The sequence below is a fragment of the Diadema antillarum genome, unplaced genomic scaffold, assembly GCF_040938485.1.
Source record: "Diadema antillarum isolate AM-2024a unplaced genomic scaffold, OU_Dant_1.0 seq00001942_RagTag, whole genome shotgun sequence".
Lineage (NCBI taxonomy): Eukaryota > Metazoa > Echinodermata > Echinoidea > Diadematoida > Diadematidae > Diadema > Diadema antillarum.
In genome coordinates this window covers 33965-61115 of record NW_027272602.1, presented here as the reverse complement: position 1 = coordinate 61115, position 27151 = coordinate 33965, and the positions used below count along the sequence as shown (strand labels likewise).

The 27151-nt window shown below is 39.8% G+C and overlaps 1 protein-coding gene across 1 annotated transcript in view; it reads right to left on the bottom strand.

Moving 5' to 3' along the window:
• Positions 1-27151, bottom strand: part of LOC139713288 (uncharacterized) — a gene marked incomplete at its 5' end in the record, with an annotated part of 88947 nt that overhangs the window by 28186 nt on the left and 33610 nt on the right. Inside the window, 21 exons of the mRNA XM_071625032.1 lie at positions 1036-1240; positions 5298-5398; positions 6226-6255; positions 6304-6444; positions 7814-8086; positions 10392-10412; positions 10841-11044; positions 11090-11162; positions 11196-12007; positions 13885-14565; positions 15908-16240; positions 16645-17073; positions 17874-18006; positions 18670-18896; positions 19413-19856; positions 20953-21085; positions 21604-21764; positions 22923-23210; positions 24346-24492; positions 25710-25841; positions 26464-26727. Coding sequence (XP_071481133.1) covers positions 1036-1240; positions 5298-5398; positions 6226-6255; positions 6304-6444; positions 7814-8086; positions 10392-10412; positions 10841-11044; positions 11090-11162; positions 11196-12007; positions 13885-14565; positions 15908-16240; positions 16645-17073; positions 17874-18006; positions 18670-18896; positions 19413-19856; positions 20953-21085; positions 21604-21764; positions 22923-23210; positions 24346-24492; positions 25710-25841; positions 26464-26727 — 5232 coding nt within the window. The remainder of the gene's footprint in view (positions 1-1035; positions 1241-5297; positions 5399-6225; positions 6256-6303; positions 6445-7813; positions 8087-10391; positions 10413-10840; positions 11045-11089; positions 11163-11195; positions 12008-13884; positions 14566-15907; positions 16241-16644; positions 17074-17873; positions 18007-18669; positions 18897-19412; positions 19857-20952; positions 21086-21603; positions 21765-22922; positions 23211-24345; positions 24493-25709; positions 25842-26463; positions 26728-27151) is intronic.

Genomic DNA, 27151 nt, shown 5'->3' with positions numbered 1-27151 from the left:
ACAAAACCTACAAATGAGTTGTTAATTTCAGAGAGCAAAAAACATCATTGCTATCACACTTTGGATGAGAGTGGTGTCAAAACATAAAGACTACGGGAACAGCATCCGTGCATGTTATGTAATGATGCCCAACCTGTCTTCTTCTTTTTGGCTCTGAACTTTTTGTACTTCTTTTGGATAGTCCTAGCCGCCTGGTCCTTCTTCGCCAAGCGATGGCGGTATTTGACCTGGATCTTTGTCGCAGCTTTGTCCCTGTCCATGGTCAGCTTCGGAGGAGCTTGGGAAGGGTTTGGACACAAAAATTGACTTGTCTCTCCCAGACATAAAAAGGCCTGAATCTACAGCTTGCACTTTAGAATTGCTCCACTACAAAATACAATTAGTGAAAAAGTGAGCAAAGAAAAGGGGATTCCATTGGGATTCAAACCTATAAAGACCTCTGGATTGCTGGATGGGTGCTCCACTGACTGGGCTACAGGAAGCCCTAGTACAGTGCTTGTCTAACAAACCTTTAATTCTCGATGCTCATACGTACTAAAGTGTCTACTGCAAAAACTAACGTAACGTGTCATAGCTTTAAGTGAGAGTCATTATTTCTCTTGTTTTTTTAAAGTGATTCTTATTCATGACTACGGTATGTACACATTAATTAGATGTTTACTGTTGATACTTAGTGTAAGTTTATGCAGTAAGTACAATATTTTACACTGTATATCACAGCCAATTGAAAGACTTAATTGTATAAGACACAGCAGAGTTCAAGGGTATGAAAACTTGTGGTGACAAGAACACCATCTGAGCATATTTCATGACATACTGTACATATAATGCTGAAAGTATTCATTGTTTACCCTGGTACTTGAAAAACAGCTCCCGGTTATACAATGCACATAGTACAAATGCATTTAGTTGAGTGTATGCAACATTTCCGTTGCTTTCTATATTAGTAGGGTTATGGGAAGTAATCCTCATTTTACCCTTCATTAATAGTGAGATACATTGTATGAGGATTTCTGGGCAAGACTGGAAACTTACATGTTTGGGCATCAACTGTAGAGGGCGCACTCCTCTCTGGACCAGCCAGCGTGAAAATGGTGACCTCGTAGAGATGACCCGCTTTCAGACCAGTCACCTCCAGGCTGGTTTCGTCTGGACCAATTTCCTTGAACTGGTGTTGGTCTTGGTCCTGGTCCTGGTCCTCCTCCTTCTTTTTCTTCTTCTTCTTGGACTTCTCGCCGGACTTGTCCTTGGAGTCCTTGCGGGACTTGGTCTTCTTGGATTTAGAATTATCGCCGCCACCTTCCTCCTTCTTAGAGTCATCTTCCGCTGATTTCTCCTTCTCATCTGTGGGGAGAAAGATAGGTATGGGTAATTTCTGTGTCACAGCAAGCAGGCTTTGCAGCTGGTACATTGCCATGGAAACTAAAGCTTAACTGTGACATGATACAGAATGTTTAAACTCTCTTGTTCCTCTGTTGGGACTCACAGATTTCATGTACAGGAATGTATCTGTGACTTTTGAAAATCATTAGCCATTTATGTGCTCAGACATTTACAATGTAGCTTCATTTGCTGCCAGCAACTTTTTGTCAGCATTCAGAAAACCGTCCAAACTGGACCTACTAGATTATGTATGGTTGTACAATTTGTACATTGTACCAAGGAGGTTCAAGAGAATGGAGTCACAACTGTCTTATTTCCTTTGCTAGATGTTCGAAGCCGCCGCTCAAAAATATTTGAAGCATGTGCCAAACAGGATCTGCCGCGCAGATACGAAGACAACTGACTCGTGTCTCAATGCGAAATCACCAGCCACTTTCAAAGGAAGATATGTCTTTGTGATGGTAATTACTTTACCCTATCCCTTCTTACAAAAGGTACATGTAGGTGGTACAGGCACGAGGATGCGCGAATAGAAATTGAGCAAAAAATGCTGAAATAAAAATGAAAATTACTCGACTGGGCATACCCGGGCACTAATCTGATATATCTATCAATAAAGAATTACAATTGAAGATTACTCCATATTAGTTTCATTTGTGGAAATTAAGCGGAAAAGTGATAAAACCACCTTTCCAGGATGGCACTGTTTTAAACATTTTCACATGATACAGCTCTGATTTACACTTTTGCACGCATTTCTGGATGGGATTGACTTTTGTTTTACATGCTTTATCATTAAGTGAAATTTCATTTCATTTAATAAATAAATAAGCAAAATATGGCCAACATTATGATAACTTTCAACATGAATCTTCAGATTGCTCAGCAAGACGGCGGCTTGGAACATCGATCATCAAAGACACAAGTGCACCTGTGGAATTCTTTTGTACATCGAATAGAAATCTGACAACTGTTTGAATAATTACAGCCAGTTGGAACTCCATGTATAAAACCTCCTTGATTGTACGTACCTACACCTTGTATACTTGTACTTCCTGAGTTGTAAAGTTATAAAACAAGCAGAGTAGAGGTTAGTCTAAAAAAAAACATGTTCATCACATGAACTGATGCAAACAATGAAAACTTAAGATATTAATGCACTCCTACTTGACACATACATTGTATATAATTATGTATTCTGAATCTTGATCAATCAAAATGTACCGATATGTACTGTACATGCCAAGTACTCTATCTTACAATGTAAGTTTAATGCTTCATGCATTCATATTTTCAACTTGAATACAAATGTACTTTGCAGCTTACTTATACTTTCAAGTTTGTTTAATACTTAACAGTAAATTATTGCCTCACTTTCTGTTATTCCATACCCTGTCTGCATTCAGTGCATAAAATGTTAGCGTTCTACATTTTTTCCACATACAGGCATGTACTTTGCACAATAGCTACAGACTACACTGTATACACTGAAGGCTCACTGTTTTTGATCACTTTGTATTAAAGCTCAATACAAGGTACTGTAGAAATGACCTGTGTAAAAGAGTTGACATTACATGCACATGTTGCAATACGTCATACATGTACGTGTACGTGTATAATTTATATAGCATTTACACTTGGAAGGCAAAGCTACAGTACATGTAGATAGTAGTGGGGGGGGGGGGGATTGGAGGGGCAAAAATGCAAGGAAGAACAGACTCTGAGAGAGAATATTAGGGATAAATATTTACAAGTGTGCCAGCCAAAACAAAGATATGAAACAAGTTGTATGCGAAATTTACAGCTACTATGAGATGATACAGATGAGAATTCTCACACACAACTTGTAATTGTACTACATATTGTACATGCATAATATCCTGTACAGTGTATACACTACACATGATGGCCAAATCTACGTAAAGTGTATACTCAGGACACACTGTAAAGAATAGATATGATGAGGCTATCAAACAGAAATCAAAACAAAATGGAGGAGGGTCACAGGCAGATAACTGACAGGCAATTTATATGACACATATCACTGATTAATGGTACAGTACCCACCACACTACATTAGCTGCGATACACCAGAACTTTGTCTAGACTTTAATAAGTACACATACATTGTACAACAATTGACTATCCTTCAAATTCTATGAAATACAATGTAAACATGGGCCTGTTTACTATGAGAAGTGTTGTCCGTAAGTACGTGAATTTACGATCACATTTTTTTTTTTTTTATGTGGTGTGTACATTGTTTGGTCTGAAATTTGAAGGAATATTAATTTCGCCTGATAACGTGTACGTGCGGCAGACACAGGTCTTTGGATCTCATTTACCTGTACACACTTATTAAATAAATAATCTCACTTTAAATGAAAGAAAGATATTATTCAGAGGGGTGAAGGTTCAGGTGTGAGTTTCTTCAGTTTGTCTCCCTCTACAAATTAAATTTGTTAAGATCGCAACTGCTGATCTGTAAATTAACAAACATGTCGGAAAAAAGGAACCAGTGGGACTCGAACCTGTCCTCTACTGCTTAATTTGTAGAGGGAGACAAACTGAAGAAACTCACACTTGAATCTCACTTTACTCCCAAGTTCTTCTCACACGCTCTATTGACTCACACTGCATTCTTTCAATGTACAATGTAAGTGTAAGCTACACACACCTCCTCCACATCGTGAAATCCGCTCTTCACTCAAAAAAAAAAAAAAAAAGATATTAAAAAAAAATTGCATTATGTATTTTCAGAGTTAAGCAAGCATTGTGTCTTTCAGATGGCATACAATTTTGTAACATAAGTTGTACACATTCTAATGACATGTGACTTCTTGAAACTCAAATTTATGCGCTTCAAACGGGAGGGGGGGCAGTAGACAAACAAGACAGTTAATGGTGAGACACAGATGCACAGTAGGTGTATTATTACAAAATGGGAAATTATGAAATAATTGGGAACTTGAAACAACTGCAATACAAATATATTTGACAGAACACTAAGAATTGCACTGTGAAACAAATATTTCACTCACTCAATTGAATGCAAAACAGGATTCTATTCACTCACCAGGAAATAAATTGTTTACCCGTAAATTGTTCAACAGAATCATGACTATAATGTACTTGTATAGCATACAGTATCTTCAACATCATTGCCACTTCACTGATTACTTCCTATGTATCTTGCACTTGCTTGTATGTGGGCAAAATATAATGTTGGATATTTTTCTGCAATATCTGATTTTCATGCTAGGTAGTAGAAAAAAAACCCCAAACTCAAATTGGAAACACATTTCATTCATGCATTTCAATTTGCACTTTATACTTGTATGTGGGACAAATACAAAGTTGGATATTTTCTCCAATTAATTAGTTATATGTCAGGATTAAAAAAAAAAACACAATCAAATAGGAAACATTTGGGAGGTACACCTAAAGCTAGTTGACCATCTAGTAGTCTTCACTTCAGGCAGCGTTCTACTGGAAGGATTATTTACTTGATCGAGCAAACTTTTGATATGTCCGAATAAATGAGAAATGTGTGGGTTGCAAACAAAACAAACTGCAAGGAAACTTTAGGTATTAGATGGGCACAACAAACAAACGAAAACAAGCTCTAGATGTTTCACAAAACAAGAAAGGTATAAACCTGTATACTTGATATTGAAAAACCAAATATTTGGTTTAGCTATAGGTCTAATGTCTCTATGCAATATTTTGTTTTAAGGTAGGGTAGTACACATTATACAGTGTAGCAGGCACGGGACAAGGCAAACGATCAAAATATTACTACGCAAAAATTTACCTACGCATGATACAATACTCAAATTGTAACACCTGAATGTTAGCGCAACACACTATCAGAGAAGTGACACCACCAAACCAACACTCTGTTTTCTACACACTGTACCTGTCTTCTTCTTCTTCTTTTTAAACTTCTTAAACTGCTTCTGTATCGCGAGGGCAGCCTTCTCGGTCTCGGGATCCTCCAGGTCGATATCGATCTCTTCTGATCGTGTTGCCATGGAAATATTGTACACATGCAACAATTTTGAAGTGAGGCATACCAAGAAGAACCAAGCAAGTTACCTTAAATTGCTTCATGATATTCCCTGCAACGCTTGCACATGATAATTATACAGCATGCTACACAAATCACATCTTCATTTACACATAAGTTCTAGTGTACATATGCAACTGTATTTTGAAACAAATTTAAAAAAAAGCAACGTTGGCAATATTAGACTAATGTAGATAGTGCAGCAAAGTTCTGTACCGTAATTGGCACATACATGTACATATCATTATTTCGGTTGGAAACTTACCTCAATATCGTCAAAATAGCAAAGTTTACCTATGCAATTGTAACTTCTGCAGAGCTACAATGTAACTGTATTAACTTGTACATGTAAGCACTGTACATGTACGATGCACTTTTACCTCTATTACACAATACACTCTGTCATACTGTACATTACAGTGTAAAAACTACTCACTTGTACAATTGTATTATTTTGTAAAAAGCATCAAAGTTTTAAAGCACAAACTCAGTTTTGTCTGAAAGTGACATTGACTGCTATAATTGTGAATATAGAGTGCCATGTTAAGTTTTAGTGCAAAGTGCCAAAGGCACTCTATTGTGAAAACTACAAGCATGTTAAAATTTTCTTACTTGTTTTCATGCCAAAATCAATGGTGACTATGATTATATTTGTTTTTACTTTCATCATTCAATATACTCAACATGACTCAAACAAATAATACTGTGGACACAGAGATGCAGCTATCCTGTTCTAGTTAGCAAAGAGAAGAAAGTTATCTACATTTTCTCACCTTCTTCCTCTTTCTTCTCATCTTTCTTTTCTCCTTCTTCCTTCTCAGCATCCTTCTTCTCTTCCTCCTCCTCTCCACCCTTCTCTTTGCTGCTCCCTTCCTTGGTCTTCCACCCCACCCTGTAGCCAGTCAGCTCTCCCTCAGCGGGCCGGGACCAGCAAACCTGCAGCTTGGTGGAGCCGGCATCCTCCACCTTTGGTTCTACAACAGGGTGGGGCTCTGTGGGTTTAATGTGTAATGGAAACAAGGAAAAGTAGAAATTGCGCGGTGCGTAATATAGTCCGTGTATGTCCCCGCCGGAAGTAGCATTTTGTAACAAAATGTGCAATATAGGTAAAAAATCAAGGTCAAAGGTCAAAGAAGTCAAAGGTCAAAATTCTGTGTAGAAGTTTTGAAGCCCTCACCTAGTGCCATCACATAAAGCAAATGGAATCGAAATTGGGTTAGAAATGGCGAAGGAGTAGCATTTTGTAGCCAATGTACAATATAGGTCAAAAATCAAGGTCAAAGGTCAAAGAAGTCAAAGGTCAAAATTCTGTGTAGAAGTTTTGAAGCCCTCGCCTAGTGCCATCGTGTAAAGCAAACGGAATCGAAATCGGGTTAGAAATGGCGAAGGAGTAGCATTTTGTAGCAAAATGTACAATATAGGTCAAAAATCAAGGTCAAAGGTCAAAGAAGTCAAAGGTCAAAATTCTGTGTAGAAGTTTTGAAGCCCTCACCTAGAGCCATCACATAAAGCAAACGGAATCGAAATCAGGTTAGAAATGGCGAAGGAGTAGCATTTTGTAGCAAAATGTAAAATATAGGTCAAAGGTCAAGGTCAAAGGTCACAACTGAAATTCTGTGTAGAAGTTTTAAAGCTCCCATGTAGTGCTATCATATAAAGCAAACAGAATCAAAATTGGCACATAAATGACAGAGAAGTAGCAAATTGAACATTTTGATCACACACGGATGCACACACGGACGGACGCACGGACGGACGCACGGACGGACGGACGCACGGACGCACAGACACACACACGTACGGAGCCCGTTTCATAGTCCCCTGCTTGAACTCGTTCGGCGGGGACAACAATGGCATTAGCATTCATGTTAATAAATAATAGCTTTTTTTGTAAAAATAATGATAATAGAGAGACTCTCATAAAGTGCTCATTCTACTTAAAAAGTTGTATCTCCACAGAAAGTATTGTACAAGGGCATGTTCAATCTGTATCACATGAAGCCATGTGAAAAAGAAGGAACCAGCATGCACAAAAAAGGATAACATCATCTCTAATTATGAAAATGTTGTTACAGTCATCTTAATAGTCAAGTTCATGCTTTCATTGGTAGCCATTTTTTTCTTACTACAAGCACACTGACAGAACAATATAATAGCTTTCAATACGGTTGAGCACACAATAAATCCATGTGCAGGAGTAGTCAAGACTGTACACTGTACAATGCATATGGCGGACCTCCCATAATAAATGATCGCAATAGCTCCCTTGAGACTAGGCTCTGGCACACGTGAGCTAGAAACAAACTACTTATGCAATAAAACCTAAAAAAACAAAACAACAACAACAACAAAAAACCTCACTGGTATATTTGCTGACGGTGACAGCCTTTGACTCCACCTCCCCATTGATGGCGTAGATCTGAATCTCATGCTCTCTGCCTGCCACTAGGTCACTCAGCTCACACTTGGTCTCCTCCCCTCCTTCCAACTTGACCTCTGACCTCTCCCCATCACCCTTGGGCGAGCAGACGACCTTGTAGCCGGTGACCTCACCGTCCGGCTTGTCCCAGGTCAGCTGGATGGTGTCCAGGGTCGATTCGGCCGAGGGATTCTTGACCTGATTGCTCTCGGAATCTAGAAGAAGAGATGAGATAACGGTTGGACTTTAAAGATTTAAATAATCATGATTACAAACTACAAACAATTGTGCATTACAATTGTACATACATGTACAATGTACACATGTACACGTGTACTGCTTCATGACAATAATGTGACAATTTATATAACATGTATTACAATATATGTTGTATTGCTGGTATTACACATTATTAAATGATGTATTTCATATATCATGTATCATCATACTACACACATCTCTCAAATGAAGTACAATTATAATGATATAATTTTAGAAAATAAAAACACATTGAAAATCACAAAGAGTTGTAAGTGTAATTTATGATTTAACCTTAATTGGTGTTAAGGTGATATTAACACAGACCAGTATGAACATTATTCAAAATCTTTAATGTCATGTCAGTTTATTGCAGTATACCACCATTGTCGGACTACAGCAGAACACTGGTACATACAGTGTATCATCACAGCTCTTTTCCCTCCGGTACCTGGTCACCACATAAATTGTCCCCTTTACTGGGGACTCAACATAATGTAGTTTGAACAACTCTAACGGCACATGCCTTGAATTTCTCCAAATAATGTGGAAGAAGACACTATAAGAATTATTTTGTTATCCTGGCAACCACCCCAGGGAGAATTATGACATTAGTCACCCGGCTAGCAGGGCAACATCTGAAAGTTAGAAATGTTAGTCAAAGTGCAGCCTACTTTGTAATACATACTTAAATACGTGTGAACTCACAAACCAAACCCTAAGGAAGTCCGGCTTAGTTGAAAGGTCAAAATCATAAACATCCATCACACATTAAAATCAAGTTATCAGACACAACCTTTCTTGACAGTTGTGCAATACAAAAACACATGTGCTGAAAAAGAGAATAACAGCAAACAACACATCTCGGTATCTCAACTTGTTCTAATACCCATAAAGCAATGTGCAAGAAACATGAAAAGAATACAGATTCTCATTTCCCTTCTAGTGATCGTTCATTCATTCAGACTATATGTGACCCGCTACAACAAAAGGATCCTAAAGTCGCTGACGGCTGAGCCGAGAAAATCGAGTTTGAAGTCGCATCATCAAAATTGGTCAAAACAATTGGATTTCTGTTTTTGGCATAATTTTGTAGTCTAATGTTGTGTCTATCATTTGCCGAAATTTCGAAGCTAAATGATCAAAGGAAAGGCAAGAAATCGGCGTTTTTCTGGGCCATGATCTTCTAACTTTCAACGTAAGAGAAACGTGTCCGCAGATTTGGATTTAGCGCCGCAGCTACAATGTAGACTCTGCCCCTAGCAACGAGGGAGTGATCTTATTGGTCAGTGCGTGGCATCCTGATTACTGATTGGTCTTGCGTAGACCGCTGGCGCTAAGCTTGAATGAACATCGCGGAGGTCGCTAGGAGCATGCCTTCTATTGTCAAGCGGTGAAAACTGATAGCGTCGGAAGGAGAACTTTGAAGGCGTTTTTGTCGAAACTCTGATTTCCTCAACCACTTGACATGCGCTAATAAAATCATCGATATCTCCGCAACCGAGTACTTTTATGAGTTGTGCTATATATGAAATTAAAGTAGAAGAGTACGGGAATAATATCATGCCATTTCCAGAACATTGTCCTCCCCCGACTTTTGGATCCTTTTGTTGTAGCGGGTCACATATGTACAAGTACAGTAGCTTTGGTTTCATCTTGTGTCGTTCCTCACTGCACAGTGCAGCACCACACCCGTACAACCTGTATTCAAACACTCATTGGTTCAGGAGACGTTTGATGCATTTACAGTCAACTTTTCTGGCAAGAAACATGGCTTTGACACCATGTTCTGTGGTTTACAATTTGCTATGAACAGTAGTCCTAATCTCAAACATGGTTTTGAATCACTGTTTTATAATGCACTGTGGAGGTACAATTCAGGTTTATACCATGCTTCACTAGAACAAAAGATTTTGAAAGTCTTATACTGAATGCGACCGCTGTCTTAAACACAATTTAAGTAACGTCACAAAGGCATCATGAACTCAAAGTCTTGTTCATAATACACATCAAGTTACACAGAGCACGTACTCCATAGTTACACTCAGTGTAGTACTCCTTAGTTACACTTGAAATAATCAGAAATACTACAGTACATCACTACTAATTTTGCAAGTTGTACACTGCAAGATCGTGGATATCACAATCTCTCCATGGGTTAGTAACGTGCTAAGAAGACATTTTTACGGGTGCATAATACAGTGTAGGTGCTCTGTCAGAATCCACTTCAATCTCTGCATCCAAATGAACACAAGTTTATACCTCCTTCATCGTCGATGGGCACTGTGGATTTACAAGAAGAAGAAGAGATACATTGATTAGTTAAGAATATAACTTAACTACTTGGGCTATAGTGAGACAACACTGAGACCTACAGAATGCAATGTCAGTCATCTTTCTTCTTACTCATACTCGCATGTCAACAGCAAAATTGACAAAATTGAATTCTATCAAGATTTCAGCACAACAGTTCAGAAGGTCTACATAGAAAATATACAAACCTACTACGAAATTGCACTTCGTCGCAATATCTAAACAATAAAATGTATAATGTGCAGTATTTCAGCAAAGAGAAAATAGAAAGTTCTTTTACACATGCATTCAAAATTCTAAGTCTTGCCCAGAATTACTGTTTTATATTAACTTTTTGTCAGAGGCAAGTTCATATCTGTAGAAAGCGATTCGGAAGCAATATTTGTTGTTGTACTCACAGGTTTTGGCATTGAGTTTAACTCGTTCACTCTTCTTTTCCCCATTGAGAGCATATATCTTGATGATGTAAGCCTGATCCGGAAGGAGACCATCCACTGTAACCTTAGTGTTGCTGGGATCATCTATCTTGATGTCTTTAACATCTGCATCTTCCTTTGATTTGCTCTTCTTTTCCTTCTTTTCCTTCTTCTTGTTCTTCTCATCTTTTTGGGATTCATCTGCCGTTTCCGCTTTGGTGACATCATCACCATCATCCTTTTCATCATCATCTTTTGATTTGCTCTTCTTTTCTTTCTTCTCCTTCTTTTTGCTCTTCTTGTCCTTGGGAGATTCCTCTGTTGTGCCTTCCTTTACATCATCCCCGTCGTCTTTTTCAGCTTCGTCGATATCCGTGGCAAATGCCACCGATTTCCTCTTGGTTTTCTTCTTCTTGGATTCCTCATCCTTCTCTCCATCATCCTCATCATCGCCTTCCGCTTCTTCTTTTGCATCTGTCTCCTCTTTCTTCTTTTTCTTCTTCTTCTTCTTTTTCTCCTCTTTCTTGTCTGAATTCTCATCACCTTCTTGCTCCCCCTCCACGTTTTCTTGCTCAGGAACTTCAAGAGTTGCCCCCTCCAGCTTTTCTCCATCCCCCTCCTCTTTGGTTTCATCTTCTCTTCCAACCAGTCCTTCGTCTCCTTCATCTTCCTTCTCTTTCTTTTTCTTCTTCTTCTTCTTTTTCTTTTTCTTCTCTTTGCCTTCTTCATCATCATTGTCCTCCTCAGCATCTACATCTTCCTTTTCACTTTCTTGGTTACCATCCTCTACGGCTTTCTCTTTCTTTTTCTTCTTTTTCTCCTTTTTCTCATTCTCCTTTTTTGCGTCCTTGGAAACAGTGGCTGCTTCATCATGATCATCATCCTTATTGTCAGCCTCTTCTTGTACTTCATCCCCTTCTTCTTTGCTCTTCTTTTTGCTCTTCTCTTTTTTGTCTTTCTTCTTTTCTTTCTTTTCCTTGCTCTTCCCCTCTTCTCCTTTTTCCTTCTTTCCATCGGCTGAACAAGTCACCAGGTAACCTGTAACATCCCCCTGTGGCCGTTGCCAGGACAACACCAGGGATGTTGTGTTCGTCTCCTCAACCACCGCATCCGTAACAGGAGATACTTTGTCTGAACTGGCAGGTGTCTCTACTGATCCTAAGAAGTAAAAAAGAAAAAAATATACATTTCAGAAATCTTGCATACACAGCATGTACAGCTGTAGAACAGTTAATGATTTTCTGATGCAGCAAAGCGTGATAACATTTTACTTGGTAAGACGCATTAAAATATTGATACCAGTATGCTTCATACATGTACACTGTATGTGTCGAGAGGGGATATATTATGCTTTGGATACACTGTAAATTGTAAGTACATACAGTGCTTTGTTCACCCATTGCCAATCAAGCTGGAGTACGTCCTGTACCAATAAGCACAGATGTCTGACAACTATCAATGAATAGGCGCTTGTACTACCTATTAATCTTCTTCACCCCTTTTGTGTCACTGTGAGCTTCCTGTTGGACTGAGGCATACTGCTACATTTGAACACCTGAGTGGGCTTGCTGAAACTTTACCACCAGGGGGGTGTTTCATAAAGCTGTTCGTAAAGTTACGAACAACTTACGAGCGACTGGTAATCAGTTTTTGTGCTGTATTATTAAAATTCTGGTAAGTACAATATAGCACATCAAACTGATCACCAGTCGCTCGCAAGCTGTTCGTAACTTCACGAACAGCTTTATGAAACACCCCCCAGGTCAAGTTTGGATAGATTACTGAACACTGATGAAGAAAGCTAGTCAAGCTAAACTACATTTCAAGTGCCCCAGGTAGGTAAAAGGGTCAAGGTCGTTGATTATCAACAGATTTCTCACTGGCTGTCATAATTGCTACACTCACACACGAACCTTCTGTATGCCAGAAAAAGTCCACTCTCCTCTGTTACATGTAATACCTCATGGCACAGCTTGTTACTGCAAAACATGATATATTCGCGGCATGAATCTTGGCGCTCGCGAAATTCACGAAATTCAAATGCATGCGAACATTCCTCCTTTTACAGTATAAAGAAATCATCATTTTTTTTTTTGTCACAATCCCTAGGGCTTGCATGGCTGCACTCAGCTCTCTATTTGTTATATATAATGGGTGATAAGAAAAATTTACAAAGAACCTCTGATACTTACCCGTAGTGGCTGATAGCGAAACTTTCTCACTCTCCTTGTCATCGTATCTGGCAAAGATCTCCAACTTGTATTTTTGGCCACTTGACAGGTCACTGAACTCTGCCACTAGGGTGCTGGGGTCATCGAGCTTGACTTCTGACACGGGGTCAGCATCGCGACCTTTGGCCTTGCAGGTCACACGATAGCCGGTTACGGCACCCTCTGGTCTGTCCCAGGTCAGACTGATGGTGGAGAGAGTGGTCTTGGCTTGAGGGTTAGATACTGGCTTCAGAGCTATGACTGGCCCTGTAGGGAAAACAGCATGTACAAAGTAATGAATACCATATAGCTTGTGAAGGATAATGCATAGTGGGTGGTGGTGGTGTCGAGGTGGTGGTTGTGATTGTGGTGAGGTGGTGCTTGTAGTGGTGATGGTGACAGTACGGTGGTGGTGTTATGGTAGTGATGGTGGGGATGATGGTGGTGGTGGTGGTAGTGATTGTGGTGTGGTGGTGGTGATGATGATGGTGATGTGGTAGTTGAAGTTCTGTGGGTTGTGTGATTGTGTGCAATGTGAAGTGAAACTTAATCAAATCTTTCTGTCCTGTACAAATATGAACACATTATATCGACAATGAGAGCAAGACATAAATGGACTATTAAAACAAATGAGTGTTTGGAAACACCATCTACACTCCATCACTGATCTCACATTGATTTCAAATTTACGCAAACACTAATTGCAGACGTTTGTCTCTGTATTTTGTTTGTTTGTTTGTTTGTTTGTTTGTTTTTTGTATTTTGTTGTTGTTGTTGTTGTTGATGTTGTTGTTGTTGTAGGGAAAGTCAACATACCCGGTTTTCCTGTCAGTGTAACAGCCTCACTCTTAGTCTCCCCGTCCAGGCTGAAGATCGAAATCACATACTCCTCATCAGGTTCGAGGTCTTCAAATGTTGCCTTGGTGACAGCTGGATCTTGGAGTCTAATTTCCTTATTATCATCATCAGGTTCATCATTATCTCCCTTGGATGCTTTGTCCTTTTTCTCTTTACCCTCCCCTTCTTCTTCTTTGGCTTTCTTCTCCTTTTTGTCCTTCTTTTTCTTCTTCTTCTTACTCTTGTCAATCTCTCCATCTTCCTTAGCATCATCTTCTCCCCCAGGATCATCATCTTCCTTCTCAGTTTCTCCTTCCTTCTCTCCATCCTTAGAATTCTCCTCTTCTCCATCCTCCTTCTTCTTATCTTCACTCTTCCTTCTCTTCTTGTCGCTCTTCTTCTTCTTCACCTCTTTCTCTCCCTTGCCATCTTCGCCTTCTTCAGTCGCTTTCTCCTCGTCCTCCACCGCGGCATCCTCTGCCTTTTTCTTGTCTTTCTTCTTTTTGTCCTTTTTCTTCCCGTCCTTGCCAGCCTTTCCAGCTGAGCATGTGATCAGGTAACCTTTGACCTCATCACTGGGCCTCTTCCAGGACACCTTGAGTGATCTGGGGCCAGGTTCTAGTTTGGCTTTCTTGACGGGAGGCAAGGTAGGTGATTCTCCTGCAAGAAAAGAGATGGACAGTGATGAATTCAACATCTTACAAAACAAATTCTCAAAATGTCTCTTTATATAAGGTACAAGTGTAGTAATCCAGTAAAATGTCATATGGAAGGATTTCACTGTAGGTTGATGAGAAAACTGTGTTGAATGAAATCAGAAAAATTTCATTGTAGACTGTGACATTGAGAGTGGGCTTCCCTGTTCACTCCAAGGCCAAGGGGAACATTAGGGGGAAATGATTGTGGTACTTGAAACTGCTAATGAGCTTTGTTGACCCATTAGAGCACTTCAGGTGTCTGTAAACTAAGCTGTTGATGAATAGAAATTACCTAATCCCCTTAATCCTTATTGTATCACCATGGCCTTCCTGATGGACCTACATGTATACAATGGAGGCACATTGCTACTTTGTTGTACACAAGAATAGGCCTGCTACTCTACAACTATAATGTAGGTCGAGTTTGAAGGGATTACTGACTGGACTGCTGGACTAACATGCATTGTTGCACCCGAGTGCGCTGGCTAGCCTACACTGAGGTGAAGTTTGGAGGATCTTTAAAATCTGTTGAGGACAAGTCTCGAGTATGCTCGGGCAGGTGTCTATGGGAAATGTGTGTCATAGCAAAATCAGCCCATCCTCAACGGGTTAATACTGACAAACACCTGCAAGGTAAGACAAATGCCTGGGCAAATACAAGTGTAAAGGGCTACACTGTATTTAGATAGTTGGGAGTCAACGGCAGCATGCATCAGTATATACAGCTGTAGGTAAAACAATCTCTTGCTTATCACTGGTTTTGATCTTAAAGGGGCATAGTCTCGGTAGTGTAGAGGGCGCTGTTGATGATACTGCTGATCACCGTTAGCATTGATATGAAGATTGCTGAAGTTGAGCTGTCATCAAGAGTAAAGTGCGTAGGTGTTGCTAAGTAACGTTGCCTTCACTGTCTTCTCTGCGCATCGCGCAGTCTGTAGTAATGCCAGGGTGCGTGCATATGTGCTTGTTATTATGACATCACAAAAGAAGTTTCCTAAAGCTGTCATCCCCCTCAGCCAAATCAGCCAAACTGTGATCGGACCAATGACTACAGTGAATCGGACTTCTTCGGACTCGGGGAAGTGGGCCAAAGCATAAGCGCTAAAGAGGAGTCGATAGCGCAGGTCTCTATAGGAAACTTGCGCCATGCGCGCGTGTACGCATTTGACTAAAACACCGGGACCATGCACCTTTAACATCCTGGTACACTGTATTGCTGAATTTTCTGCTACTGTCACAATTGTCACATGTCATTATTGCCAAACTAAAAACAAGGTCAGATTCATAAGGCACTGTGTACTTACTTGGCTTTACCGTCACTGAAGACTTTTCTCCCTTTTCTTCCCCATTCACTGCACAGACGTGAATCTCATACACCACGCCCTCATAGAGGTCGGCAAAGGTCACAGAGGTTGTGCCTGGGTCGTCAACCTTGACCTCCCTCAGAGCTGGGTCTCCCTCAGCAAGGTCAGACCCTTCAGGTTTGCAGGTGATGGAGTAACCTGTCATGGCGCCCTCTGTTGGTTGTTTCCAGGTAGCCAGGATGGTGGTGTCCTTCCACTGGGCTGAGAGGTCTTTGATTTTAGGAATGGGTTTGACCTCCTCTGCCTTCTCGTCTTCTTTCTTCTTCTCTTCTTCTTTCTCCTTCTCCTTCACTGTCTCTCCCTCTTCCTGTTCAGTTGGCACATCTTCTTTCACTGCAAATATATCAATTAAAATTGCAAAGTTACAGATGGAACTCAACATAGCCACAGTTTTGTAAAAGTTTTTCCTCCTTTTTGGGGGGGTGTGTGCATTTTAGTGTGGTCATTGAATCAACTTTAATATTCAATGTTGGATGGAAGTATGCAGAACAAACAAAGCCTGATTACTCATATAAATACATCCCTAGTATGAAAGTGCAGATATTATGACCTTTGTCAGTCACATTTTACATATCAAAAAAAAAAAAAAAAATTCTGTGAGAAAGTATAAAGTGTGAAAGTAAACATTATATTATAAATCTGGCACAACTTTCGTTGTAAACTACTCTGCGGCATACTGTTCTTACTTGTCTTGGCTTTGAGTTGCACTTTTTTACTCTTTGTCTCTCCAGCTAGAGTGTAGATTTTGATCACATATTCTTCATCCGGTTTGAGGTCTTTAAACATCGCCTTCGTCTCATCAGGATCAGAAATTTCCATCTGTCTCTCTTCTCCTTTCTCTTCCTCTATGTCTTTTGATTCTGCCTTCTCTCCATCCTCATCTCCTTCTTTCTTCTCCTCAGATTCATCCTTCTTTCCCTTCTTCTTTTTCTTGTCTTTCTTCTTGGACTTCTTGTCTCTGGGGGTACTGGATGAGGAGGCTACAGGCTGACAGGTGACCAAATAGCCAGTAACATCTCCTGCTGGCTTCTCCCATGCTACGCTCAAAGATGTGGTACCGGTCTGTGACACCGCAGCCTTTTCTACCTTGTTAACTTGGGCAGCTTCTTCTACCTGGCTGTCTTGGACAGCTTCACTAGGAGAACCTGTAAAGTGAGGTCGAACAGTGAATGTTGATTGCTCAAATCAATCAACAACAGAAGTACAGGGCATTGGGTATGGCATTATGTCATCATAAAATGTTGAGAACATGTTCTACAACCTAAAAAATACAGTATATCAGTATGAAGAAGACATCCGATCAAATCACATTAATGTTATGCTATTGTATATTCATACACATCTTATGAAATACACACAATGAGCAAAACCCCTATGCATTTGTTTCGACTGCCAGGACTACAGTACATTTCCACTGGAAAACACATAAACTCACATTGTCACAATAAGGATAAAATACAAAGAACAAAAGCTGCTCCATGGACACGTGCGTATTACTGTATAAGCTGTTATTTCTGCAAAGGCTGAATTTTCAAGAATTTTGCAAATCACTGTTGTACCGCGAATTTAACGACATGTGAATATGTTGCCCATGCCCTGGTGTAATAGTGCACTTTCATATGACAGCTTCGTGTCAATTGGAAAAAAAAACAACATCTCCAAACTGTCCATGACTTCCTCATTCGCGAAAATATCTGTACGCGAAAATAACAGCTAAGTGTACAGTAACCCTTTACGTACTTTGAGTGCTGATTGGCACAGAAAACCCATACAGCAGTGTAGCTTTGCACATTCCAACAATTTTACTGTCCATCCAAAGTCCTTGGCACAGAACTAGTTGAGATAAAAGCATCTAGCCTATTGGCATATCATGTCATTGCCTTTGTTGACACAGTGGTGTACTTACCAGTCTCCGCTGTGACAGAGACGGGGGCACTTCGGACTTCGGTTCCCACGGCAACGATGCACACCATGTACTCTGTCTTTGGTTCAAGGCCTTCAAATGAAGTCTCCTCGACATCTGGGTCTTCAAGTATCACCTTCAAGGTTTCAAGACGTGACATAGGGAGTGACAGAAAAAATGTCTCAAGAAAACAACATTACTATTTCCTTTCATCTGTTTGTGTGTCAAGCTGCCTAGACATGTGTCAAGTTGTTTTTTTTTAAATAAACTGCAAAGAACTCTTGGCTATCACAGACAAATAAATGTTGTGATCAGCCTATCTAATGTACACATAAGTCATCTTCTTCAGTAGCAAATTGCTCAGAATGATGTTCATTTATAGATTGATATGTGTGACAATAACTGGCAAATTGCATCAAACTGAAATGACAGTGCAGTTTGCACAGTATTCATATTACAATTGATAAACAGTATGATTCACTCAATGTTTTCCAATTACATGTGTACAAACTGAAAGCCCATCAATTGAAAGCAGAAATCATGAAACTTTATTGGCTTTTATAACTTAAAGACATGCCCAAAACTGGAGTAGAATATGTAATTGCAACTGCATGATTTGAAAATGTTCAACTTTGCTGAGAGCTTTGTAGGATTTGGTTTTACGGAACACTCAATTACATTGTATACATTTAACCATTCAAATTCATATTATTGAACTTCTTACCAGTCAGAGCTGTGCGTGATCAAACTACTTTGAACATGAAAGTGGAAAAAAAAAAGGCATCAAAGACCTACATACCTCCTTGATAAGTGTCTCAGGATCGTTCTTTAGCACACAGATGAGATGGTACCCTGTAACAGCGCCCTCCGGCTTCTTCCACGTGACATTGATTTCATTGACGGCAGCCTTGGCCTCAACGTCAGTGACCGGAGGGACGTCCTCCGAGGTCTCGCTGGGCTGGGCGTCCAGGAGCTCCCCGATTTCCAGCAGCTGCTCGATTCCGGCGTTGATGTCCATGTCGATGTCTCCGGAAGCTGGGGAATAAGAAGAATTTGTGTAGCAGCAAAGTTTAGAACCTTTTTTTCTCTTTCTCTTTCTGCTCATAACAGGTAAAAGTTCTCATTTACAAAAGAATAGAAATAGAAACACATAGCACACTTTTTCAGCTACAATAAATTTTTGACGATGGAAAATTTGCCTAATGACATTGACTTTCTGGTTTCAGGTTACTGAAAGACACCACTAATATTTAAACAGAGAAAAAACGTAGATACATGTATTGATAAATTCTAACTATAATTACCATCAAAGCATAAGGTGATGTTTAACTCTGATTCTTTCCTAGAGACCAAAAATTTTAATGGATATCAGTACGTTGTACATTGTATGTCCTGTGCAGAGCAGTACAAAACACATTCTGGCATTAGGGACAGTTTATGAAATCCAGACTACAGTTGTGTAAGATTCCTGTCTACACCTACAGTGCAGACACAGTGATTTGTTTCTGTCATCACGCAAAAGTCATGAGTGTTTGAACTCACATGTCTTTCCGGTCAGCTTCACCCTGTCACTCTTCTTATCTCCGACCAACGTGTAGATCTTGACGATGTACTCCTCCTCGGATTTGAGGTCCACGAACAAGGCTCTTGTCTCCCCGGGGTCTTCGATCCATATCTTCCTCTCTTCCACAACTTTCTCCTCCTCTTCCTCCTCTTCCTCATCTTCTCCATCTTTCTCATCACCATCCTCTTCTCCTTCTGTTGCCTCATCCGTCTCCTTTTTGCTCTTCTTTTTCTTCTTCTTCTCCTTCTTCTTGTCCTTCTTCTTGGACTTCTTCTCCCTCGGCGTGTTGGCCAAGGCTGCGGGTAGACAGGTGACCAAATATCCGGTCAGGTCTCCCTCAGGTCGCTCCCAGGCTACGGACAGAGATGTGGCTCCAGTCTCGGCTACCACAGCATTCTGGACCTTGGGGATTTTCAGTTTCTCTGTGATAGAGAAGCATCGAGAGCAGAAGCACAAGATCGTGAGATCCAAGAAAGTTTAACCCTTACCATCCTTTGTTTCCTGATCAGCACACAGGCTGGAGAGCTTGCTTCATCAATGGACACGGATGTCTGGAAACTAATTGTCAGTGAATAGAGATTACCTAATCCCCCTAATCCTTATTGTGTCACTATGGCCAGCTCCTGGTCAGAATAAGGCACATTGCTACACCTGAGTGGATTTGCTACTCTACAACTTACAAACTGTAAATGGTAAAGGTGGGATGGGTTTCTGAATGTTGAATAGCCTGACCACAAAGGGCTATTAAAAAGGAGAATTACAATGATATATACCAGTGCCCATTACTTGTACATCCCAGATTATTGCCATTCAAAAATAAAGCTTTGGGTACATACAATTACTGTACTTGTACAGGTGTACATTGTGTGTTCACACTAGGGCGAAAAGGTTTGTACAACCTGCAGCTCAAGGTGTTGTACTCAAATTTGACAACAATTTTGAATATTGCTGTGAAGATACATCTGGCATGACTCAAAATGAACCTGTGTCTGTGCCACAAGGATATTACAATCTGTACTTACAAACTGTTGAAAGGATTCATTACTACCAAGAACAATCGCAGAGTGGAACACCCTGTCGCTGACAGTCACAGACATTTAAAACAAAAATACTTTCATAACAGCAGTTCTCTACAGCATTGAGGAGTGAAGCAATTAACTTCTAACTTTTCTCTCTCTGAGCTATCAACATCGGCGTATACCATGTCCAGTCGGCCAATTCACTGGGATGCTCAACAGTACCCAAGAAGAAGAAATTACACGGCGTAAGAAGCAAATACTGTATAAAGTGTTATTTTCGTGAGGGTTTAATTTTCGCGAAGTTCGCAAATCACTGTTGGACCGCGAATTTAACTACAAGCAAAAAAACTGTGACAGGCATTAGTGCACTTATGATAGCGTCACAGTCAAATCACGAAAAGAGCATCTCGCGAAAATGTCCTTGACCTCCTCCTTCGTGAAAATATATGTACACGAAAATAAGAGCTTATACAGTCGTCAGATGATGATACAAACTTACTGGTTTCCGCGGTGACCATGGCAGCTTCACTCTTGGCTGACCCATAGAGGGCCACTACACTGACCAGATACTCAGTCTCCTCCTCAAGGCTTTCAAGCTTGGCTGACTTGTGGTCTGGGCCGTCAAGAGAAATCTGAGGCAAATACAAACAAAATAACTATTTGGAGCCAAGAGAGTACTATACAGTTTGTCACTACTATTCAGTGTATATATCATGGAAGATCTCCTTCAAGTAGAGAAAGAAATGCACACAGTATTATACCTGTGTTGTGACTCATCTCGATAGGTTCAATATTTGAAGCTAGAAATGTGAAGGCAATGATTGTAAATGTTGTTGATGAGTTTAAAAATGAGTGAAGAGAATTGACCTTTGGTAACGATTACTGTTTGGTGACAATCAAAAGCAGTTTATTAAAGATTAGATCAGTGTTCTTATTTGAATTAATTGTACTGACTTGATATTCTTGATGATTTCAGTAATAAACAATGATCAGACTGCTAGTAAATTGACAAATACCACAATATTGATGTTGGTTATAACGAAAGATTAACTATGCTCCAGGAAAAGATTAAAGCATAGTCTAACTAGCATAACTTTGTGACGTTTACCTGGCCAAAAAAAAAGAAGAAGACATTGTCAAATGGTCTCACCTCAGCGACAGTAGTATCAGGATCAGCTTTGGGGACACATGTGACATGGTATCCTGTGATGTTGCCCTCTGGAGGCTTCCAGGAGACAGTCAGTGAGTTGGATGTGGGTGTGGCAGTTACCTTCTTGACTGGAGGGGTGTGGTCCGCTTTGGGGGAATCCCCTTCTTCATTCTTATTCTTCTCTGGGTCAGGCGCATCACCTGTAAGCAAACATATGGTGTTAATTGTACAAGTACAAAGGAGTATATACACACATTTGTATGACACATATACAATGTATCTTTATGCTTTGGCCAATAAGCTTCTTCTACACTGTACAAGTTCATACTGCGCTAGCAGTACTGTATGTACACCATTTTGTACATGTACAACTCTACAAATATGTATAACTTTTCTTATTCGGGTGATTCATCTTCTTTTACAAATTGTTTGAAGTGACTAGTGTACATGTGGTACCTCTAATTATCACTACAACAATGTTAATGAAGACTGTGTTCAAAATTGTAGGTGCACCAAGATTCAGAGTATGCAATCAAAAGACTTTGATCGAGAAACAATTCGTACAGTGTACATTAACTATATATTGTGCATACACACACTCCAGGCAGAAAGACTTACACATCAAAGTCAAGAATCAAACTGCACAAACAGGAAGTGGGCAGTGATGTTAATCCACAGCAAACAAACTTGAGTTTAAGGAGACTCATTTTTTTCTACTGTACATAGCAGAGTCCACGCCCTGTCTGCAATGACTAAAAATGTATCCTACAATTTTACTTCAAGTGAAGATGCTGTCGTACGGCTACATTAGTGAGATATACATCTGTAAATTCATTTGTTAGGATGTATAATTTCGCCCTAGGCTGATTATTGCGAGATGTTTGATTTTTCCATGTACAGTATAACTGTCACATTAAATAGCTATGGCTAAATATGACTGACAAAAGTATGGAGGCAAATGCATAATATTGAAGTGCACTGGGGTGCTACAAAACACTTACATGTACCCTTTATTATGTATGAGGAGCCGGGTATAAAATGCACTATAACGTAATTGTATAAAGGGGGACTGCCTCATCTACAAGCTACAAGTAAAAGGTTAAACACAGTGTACCTGTTGTGGTGCAAGAGAAAAATACAGTAGTACTACTTTGTGGGTAATATCATTAGTCGTTTACATTGTAACGTATGATCATTTTAAGACGGTATAAAGCAATTATATGGTTCACCTCTTCAAAAGTACAGATAGTGCAAATTGTAACTGCAAACACATCAAACTTCAGTGCTGCCACAGGATTCAAAATAAACGGCATACTTACTCGTCTTTCCTTCCACTTTAACTCCGCTGCTTTCACGCCCGTCGCCAGAGACGGCGTATATCTTTGCCACGTACTCCATGCCGGGGGCCAGCCCCGAAAACGTGGCTTTTACTTCCGCGGGATCGTCAATTTTGACGTCCTCGATCTCGGAACCCTTTCCACCAGATTTTGGGGAGCAGCTCACGCGGTAACCCGCGATGTCCCCGTCTGGTTTCTTCCAAGAGACGACAAGCGAGTCGCCTTCCCCAACAATGGAGGCTTTGCGAACTTTACTAACTTTAACATCCTCTGAGGGACATACAGTCAATAGAAATAATTTGGGGTTTTTTTTCGTTTGGTTGTTGTTGTTTTTTGTTCAAAATTGGTTCATGTTGTTGTTTTTTTTTTGGGGGGGAGAGGAGGGTCCACATCATGTGAGGAATGCATTAAGAGTAAATGAGAATGCATGAAGAGGAAAAAGAGATGATGGTGAATATCAAATCTTCACACAGGTTGCATGTGAAAGACCAGGTACATGTATTACAAAAAAACAGCACCTAGCTGTACAATGTAAATATAGATACAAAGTCAGATACTATTTTTCAGTTACATGTACAACTGTTTATGCTACAATTGTACTTTGCTTTTTCTTTTAGTTACACTTGTATATTTCTCCAACTGCAATTCAAGCTACATTGTATGCATGTACATGTTGAATGCACCTACATGTATAAAATATATCCTTGTACGCAATTCACACACGCCACATTGCTAAATGTACATACATGTATGTCTCTGGCATGATGATCACATTCTACTTCTTTCCCTCTTACAACCCGTAAAGAAACACATTAAGGCTAAAATGGCATAATGTCTTTTTAATAAATCTGTATTGTAACATACAAATTTACAAATGTACATACGTTCATATACACGACTGTATGTATATCAACAAAGAAATCCAAATAAAATCACATACAGTAAATGAAATTTACTGTACACGTATGTAAAAGTAATCTCAATGAAATGAGTTCATTGGATGATATCATTAAATTCAAGACTGAAAAAAAAAAAGAATGGCATGTTGTCAAAATCTCAAGATCTTCTCTCTCTCTCTTCTTCTATTTCATTTGCATCATGTTTTCCCTTCATACATGTAAGTTTTGTGCTTTCTAAATTTCTATCATTATTATTATTATTATTACGATAATTATACTTTGTGAAATATTGATTGTAACAAGCTTTCTCTCTCCCTCTCTCTCTCGTTCACTTGCTACAAATTGTGCCTCTAATACCAACTCAATGTAACAGCTAACACTGGACACATTTCATTCATGATTCTATTATGAATTTCGACTGGAATACAATGTAGACACTGTCATCAATTTTACGACTATTTTTCTCAACTCTCTGTGGCGCATAATTCTACATCATAACACCTTACCTGTTCTAGCAGAGATGGTGACTTTTTCACTGTCCTTGTCTCCGTACATGGCGATGACATCCACCGTGTACTCTTTACCGGATGAGAGACCGGTGAACTTTGCACTGGTCTTGTCAGCATCATCTAGAGTAAGCTCTGGTTCATCACCTGAACAAAAACAAAACAAAATATGAATGAATGGCTGAATCAATAGATAGATACATGTAGACAGATAGACAGATAGATAGACACATGTAGATAGATAGATAGATAGATAGATAGATAGGGTAGATAGATGGATAGATAGATAGATCTAGATAGATAGATAGATAAGTAAGTAAATAGATAATAGATACTTCAAAAGTGGAAATTTTCGCGGTGTTATGTCTTGATACCGCGGAATAAAAAACACGCGAAACTCTTCTTAATTAGTCGCGCGAAAATATCCACTTTTACACTACACTGTAGATATATACATGTAGATACATTGTACACCCACTGTACATGTACAGGTGTAGATGTATACATGTAGATACACTGTAGATAGATAAATAAATACATAAACAGACAGATAGATACAGATAGATAGATAGATAGATAGAAAGATAGATAGATAGATAGATAGATGTAGATAGACAGGATAGCGATAGATAGATAGATAGATAGACAGATAGATAGATAGACAGATAGATAGGCTAACATATACAAATCTGTACATGCACAAAGGATCACTTTCTTTGCTGAATGGCACAGATGGCTGGAAACTACATTTGTAATTGCCAATGAATAGAGATTACCTATCAATCCCCAAATCCCTATTGTGTTACCATGGCCTCCTGTTGGACCGAGGCACATTGCTACACCTGAGTGGGCTTGCTAACTTTACAACCTGGTCAAGTCTGAATGGATTACTGAATTCTCATGAAAATGCTTGGCAGGTTTAAGGTATGGTCTGGGCACAGAAAGGGCTAATTGACTGGCAAATTGTGGTCATGTGCATGGACAAATAAGGGGTTTAATACACCAAGTATAGTATACGCCATATATTTCGCGAGTCTAAGTTTTTGTGAATCAGGAATTCCCGACGATTTAGCGAGTGGTTAAATTCGCGATTGTGGAGTCTTGTGCTGAATGGGGAAACGTACACACGTACGTCACATCCACTGTGGGATCAGAGTCAATATTTCTGCGTGTCTTTAATTTCGCGAAAAGCACCTGACTCGCGAAATTCGCGACAATAAAAACCTCGCAAAATATACGGCGTATACAGTATACTCGGGCAGGTGTTCATGGGAAATGCGTGTCGTAGTAAAATCAAACTGTCCTCAACGAGTTAAAACGCCCTCAGATGCCTATCATTGCTTAAAGAGTGCCCCCACACTCACCATCAGCTGGCTGGAGTACTGCCTTGTATCCAGTCACCTCACCCTCCGGTCTCTTCCAGGAGACCTCGATGTGATCTGTCCCTGACTTGGTGGAGTGATTGAGGACCGGCAGGAGATTCAACTCCGGTGTTTCTGGAGGAGGAAAGCAAACCAAAGAAACATTATGCAGGTACTGTTTGTTCGTGTAGACAATGTACATGTATGTGTGTTAAAAAAGTACACTTACACTATAGAAGTGAAATAAGCCATGACAGAATGACCAACGAAACATGCGTAATAGAATAATATGATTCCATCCTCAGATACGAGCATTAACAACCTCTTTGTTTATTTGTTCTTCTTCTTCTTCTTCTTCTTCTTTTTGGTGCCTTGATCAAACCAAACATTACTGATTTGTTTTTCTTGGTGATTTTGTCATTCCTTGAATCATACTATTACGCTGTAAGTGCCTATTTGGGCAACTTCAGGCTATCATTACATATCTAACAGATACATGATATTTTGTACTCGATTAACACTTCAGACATGACATATTATATTCAACAAAAAGAAGCTGTCAAAAACCCCATGATTTCTGCTCAGGGGTTCACCATTCATGTAACCATGGACAAAGATATACACTTTACGATTACAATTGCATTGTCAGCATTGACTCTCACATCTTGGTCGGGGCATGGGTAATTTTCCAATTTGTATTCATACAATGTAGCTAGATTATGATTAATAGTTTGATAAATCTTTTGTTTTAACTCACTTGTCTTCTCTTCTAGGGTAATCTTCTCACTCTCCGTCTCCCCGCTGACAGCAATGATCTGGACTTTGTAGTCCTTGGCTGGGTTCAGGCCGGTAAACTCAGCCATCGTCGTGGCAACGTCGGAGATCTTCAGGGACGATTTCCGAGCGTCAGAGGGCGAGAGCTTGACCTTGTAGCCGGTCAGCTGGCCTTGAGGTGTCTCCCAGTCGACTTTGACAGAGGTCACCGTGCTCTCGATCTTGGCGCCCTCGACCTTGTTCGGTTCTGAAAAGTTGGAACAAAATCAGGTACCATAGTATCATTTGTGTGCTACGGTAGACCTTGCACCACTTTGGATATTGAATATTCACACTACATGCAAAGTAAGAAGTACAAATGTACCCACTTACAAATATGTACTTGTACATGTATGACCTGTTGAAGACTAGTCCCAAATACACTGTATACTCGGGCAAATGTCAATGGGAAATTCATGTTAACCCGTTGAGGACAGGCTGATTATGCTAGAACATGCACGTCCCATAGACACCTACCCGACTCATCCTCAACTAGTGAAAGCAAAATCAGTTCATCCTCCACAAATTAAAAGGTAGAGCTCCCTATTGTATAGTCAGTTCATATCTACTGATGATACAAATACTCTTTAAGTTTGGATCATTTTACTATGACTCTCAGTCACAAGATTTTG